The 3,677-nt window shown below is 53.7% G+C and overlaps 1 protein-coding gene across 1 annotated transcript in view; it reads right to left on the minus strand.

The window, feature by feature from the left end:
* Positions 1–3,677, minus strand: part of ADGRD2 (adhesion G protein-coupled receptor D2) — a 25,397-nt gene that overhangs the window by 18,502 nt on the left and 3,218 nt on the right. The window contains exons 5-10 of the mRNA XM_035888603.1: positions 3,591–3,677; positions 3,013–3,098; positions 2,533–2,814; positions 1,105–1,216; positions 590–724; positions 161–281 (exon numbers count right to left, since the gene is read on the minus strand). The exon at positions 3,591–3,677 is cut by the window's right edge and continues 45 nt beyond it. Coding sequence (XP_035744496.1) covers positions 161–281; positions 590–724; positions 1,105–1,216; positions 2,533–2,814; positions 3,013–3,098; positions 3,591–3,677 — 823 coding nt within the window. The remainder of the gene's footprint in view (positions 1–160; positions 282–589; positions 725–1,104; positions 1,217–2,532; positions 2,815–3,012; positions 3,099–3,590) is intronic.

Below are 3,677 nucleotides of genomic sequence, written 5' to 3' on the forward strand. Positions count from 1 at the left end.
CCACACGCACGTTGGAAAAAGCGGGGACGAGGACAAACGGATGGGATGGAGCAGGGTGGAGGTGACCCCAAAACAGAGGCACTGAAGGACTCAATGCAGACTTGGAAACGTGGTGCTAAGAGGGCAGCCTTGGGGTGTGTGTGGGGGTTGTCTCACTCACTTCTGCCCTCCGTCAGAGGCGGCCACGTCCTGGGAGAGAGCACTGCTGCCCGCGCCGGACAGGCAGCGCTGCAGGGAGCTGTAGCCAAACCACAGGTTTTTCACCATGACTCTGCGGAGACCTGGAGGGACAGAGCATTGTAGGACGGGCGCAAGCACACAGGGCAGCTCTGAGCAGCCCATGCCTCAGCACCGCAGCCCAAATCTGGTGGTGTGACACTGGGGGTCCAGGGCACCCACAGCTCCAAGCTGTGCCTTAGAGAGGCTGCAGATAATCTCTCCTGCGCAGCCCATCTCGCTCTCACCCCGGGCATCTCCTCCCCGCACTTCTCCAGACTGCGTGTGTGCAGGGTAAGGAGTTTGTGCCTCAAGGAAGATGCTGCAGAAGTGCCAAGGGGAGACCCAGGGAAGCACAGGCATCATAACCTACCCCTGGCTCTCAGTCTTTGCATTTCTTCTGTGGGAACTTCAATGAGGTCGTGCCTGCCTTTCTCAGGGCTCTGGACCAGGTACGCCTTGCTGCTGGGCTCCTGCCCGCTCAGCTCCAGCTTCCTGACCTCCATCCCTGTGGAGGGGTAAAATCAGGTTCTGAACCAGGGTTCAACCTTCCTCCAGAGCTACTGCTACAGCAAAGTACCACACGGACGTTATAACCCCAGCCAGGACCCACAGCGGCAGCAAACATCCCTTTCAGTGCAAGCCATGGCACCTGGGCTCAGTTTGTCTGTGCCCAAAGGTTTCTTACAACCCTCTTGCAATCCAGTGCGAGAGGTGCCTCCACGCTGTGACACTTCTGCATGGAGGAAACGGGGAGAAGGCTGTAGGGTGAGCAGGAGACGAGCCAGAGGAGGAGGGGTGCCAAGAGTGGACTTGGACTGGGAACCAGATGGGACTAAGCTGGGTTGCAGTGAGATGCCCTCCCCAAGCCCTGCCAGTGCCACTCACCGACATTCCTGTGCTGGATCGTGATCTTTGTCCTCCCTGCGGTCAGCATCGGGGCTAAGTGTGACACCATTCTGTCGCAGAGCTCAACAACAGCCATGGGCCCCCTGATAACCTGCAAACACGGAGAGGGCAGTGGAAATCAGCACCTGCACCGCCAGCTCACGCTTCCCCCAGCTCACAAGGGTTTTCTTAAATGCTTGGTCCTGGGCAGAAGAAGAGAAGCTGGGACTCAAGGCTTTTGCTTTGCTTTTCTTTGATTTCTTCGCTAAAGGATGTTCCTGGTTCCTTCATCAGGGAGCTGAGACTGGCAATGAGGGAAACCTGCTGGTCTTTATAAAAAGCCACTAAACCAGCACGGAAATAACTAACAAAGCTTCTGGAAAGAAAGTAGATTTTTAGACCTGACTCCTGATTTTTGCAAAGCTGTAGAACAACCATCATCTCCTCCTGGAAAAGGCTTCACCCAGGAACAGACCAGTGCTGGAAGGGCAGTGGGTGACTGGCCCCATTGCTCAGGGGCCTGCGTGTGTTGTTGGGCAGCACAAGTGCCACCCCTGCAGTACACAAACCCAGACCCTTCCACCTCCAGCAGATACATCTGCTGCACCAGCTACACTGGGCCAGAGCTGGTTTTATGCCGCTATGGAGAAGCTGTAACTGTGGCCACGGAGACCTAAGCGACTCAAAGCGATGAGGTAAGCGCTGAACTACTCAACATCTTTTCATCTCTGGAGGTCCCTGGCTTGGTTCCTGGAGTGCTGGCCAGGCCAGACGCTGTCACACATTTCCCAGAGACCAGTGGAGAGCACAGACCATACAACAGGCACAAAGGACCCATGTGAGAAGGGAAGAAGCTAATGGAGAAAATCCTAACAGGGGTAGGATGATGGAAATCCCTCACACAAAGCCTGACGGTGTTCTGAACAGCGTGGGGGCTGGTGACAGATAGCTCCTTGGCAGCCCACCCACGGAAAATACAACAAACTGTAAAGTGAAGGATATTGCCCTGCCGGAGGCAGCAGGATGTGGAACCAGGGAACCTACAAAGCACCGGGAATCAGTGAAGTGTGGGTAATCCTGTAAATCCAGGCTGACAAAGTGGAGAAGCTTGACGAGAGCCGAGACAACCACTGGAGGGGTTTGCAAGGAAGGCACCGCTTGGCTGCACTTGTTTGCAGAAGAACTTGTTTGCATTTTCAAAAAACGAGGAAACAGTAAGGCAGCTGGTCCTTATCTGAGCTGGCAAAGAGGCTCCATGCCCACGTTGGCAGCATTTTCACAAGCTCCAGAATATGACCAGAAAAGCTACATGTGGCCATGCAAGGACAGGTCCTCAGCCTGTGGTCATACAGCAGGCCAAGGAGGTGCACACACAACAAGATGAACAGACGTGGCACACCATGGCCAGACTGCTGGCGACACCGTTACCTGGCTGACTGACGACCACGTTTCAATATTCTGCTCTTCCAAGATTAACTCGGTCACTTCCATGTAATACTGGCCCAACTGCTCCAACATCTTCAGCTCCTCTCCCTCCTGGACTTCCATATCAGAAACTTGCTTTAGTAGCTGAAGCACGGCAAGGAGGTCAGATGACTCCAGCACGGGTGTCTCTCCTTCCCTCAGGACAGTTGCCAAGACATCAAGAGCACCAAGAGCAACAGAGAGGTTCATGTTTTGGATATCACTTGTGAAGATGTTCTCAGGAATCTGCCATAGAAAAGATGTTTTAGTTCAGTGCAGAGCCCTGACTCTGCTGGATCACCAGCTATGCCTTGGCAATGCCCTGTGTGCCCTCGCCGGCGTGAGGACACCTGCCTGGCCAACCAGGCATATCTTAGGGGAAGGAGATCCACCTTGGCATTTTGAACTCTCTTGCCCAGCCACTGCTGGGGCTGCAGGACTCACCACAGTCCTCTCTGCAAGCGTGTTCACGCGGCCGACAAGCGAGTGGCTGGATTCCAGCTGAGCTTTTTTCAGTTGCCGGTACGCATCTGAGGAAAAAACACAAGCATAAGCATCGCTGTGTTGTCCAGCAGCGTGGTTAACACATACCATGCCCAAAGCCTGGGGCATGGTCCTCAGAGGGTGGCTAAGTTTGTAGGACAATCAGGACAAGGGGACTTCACAGCTGTATTTTATTTCTAGTACAAGATCCCATCTGGAGAGACTGTCTAACGCTTTTCTGCATCCTCCCCATGTCCCCCTGGCCAACGAGTCTGGAGATGCCCGGGTTGGGAGACACTCGACAACACTGCATCCAGAAGCCATGTAACCTGTACAACCACTGCTTAACTGGAGAAGAGCAAAATAACCTGTCAGAGCGCACGCAACCGAAGCAAAGCCACAGCTACAGCAGGTTTTGCATGCAATCTCTCCAGAGCAGACACCAGGCCTCCCCATCAGGAGCCATCATCCTAGCTAGGACCTCTGGGAGTGAATGCCGTGGAAGCAATGAATAAATAAATAAATAACAGATGCTGTACCCTTTCTGTAGCGACAGATAAAAGGCAAAGACTGCAAACAAGATGCGTAACTGAATCCACTGCTTCCAACTTCAAAAACTCGGCATT

This window comes from Egretta garzetta, unplaced genomic scaffold (assembly GCF_000687185.1).
Source record: "Egretta garzetta isolate BGI_Z169 unplaced genomic scaffold, ASM68718v1 scaffold211, whole genome shotgun sequence".
NCBI lineage: Eukaryota > Metazoa > Chordata > Aves > Pelecaniformes > Ardeidae > Egretta > Egretta garzetta.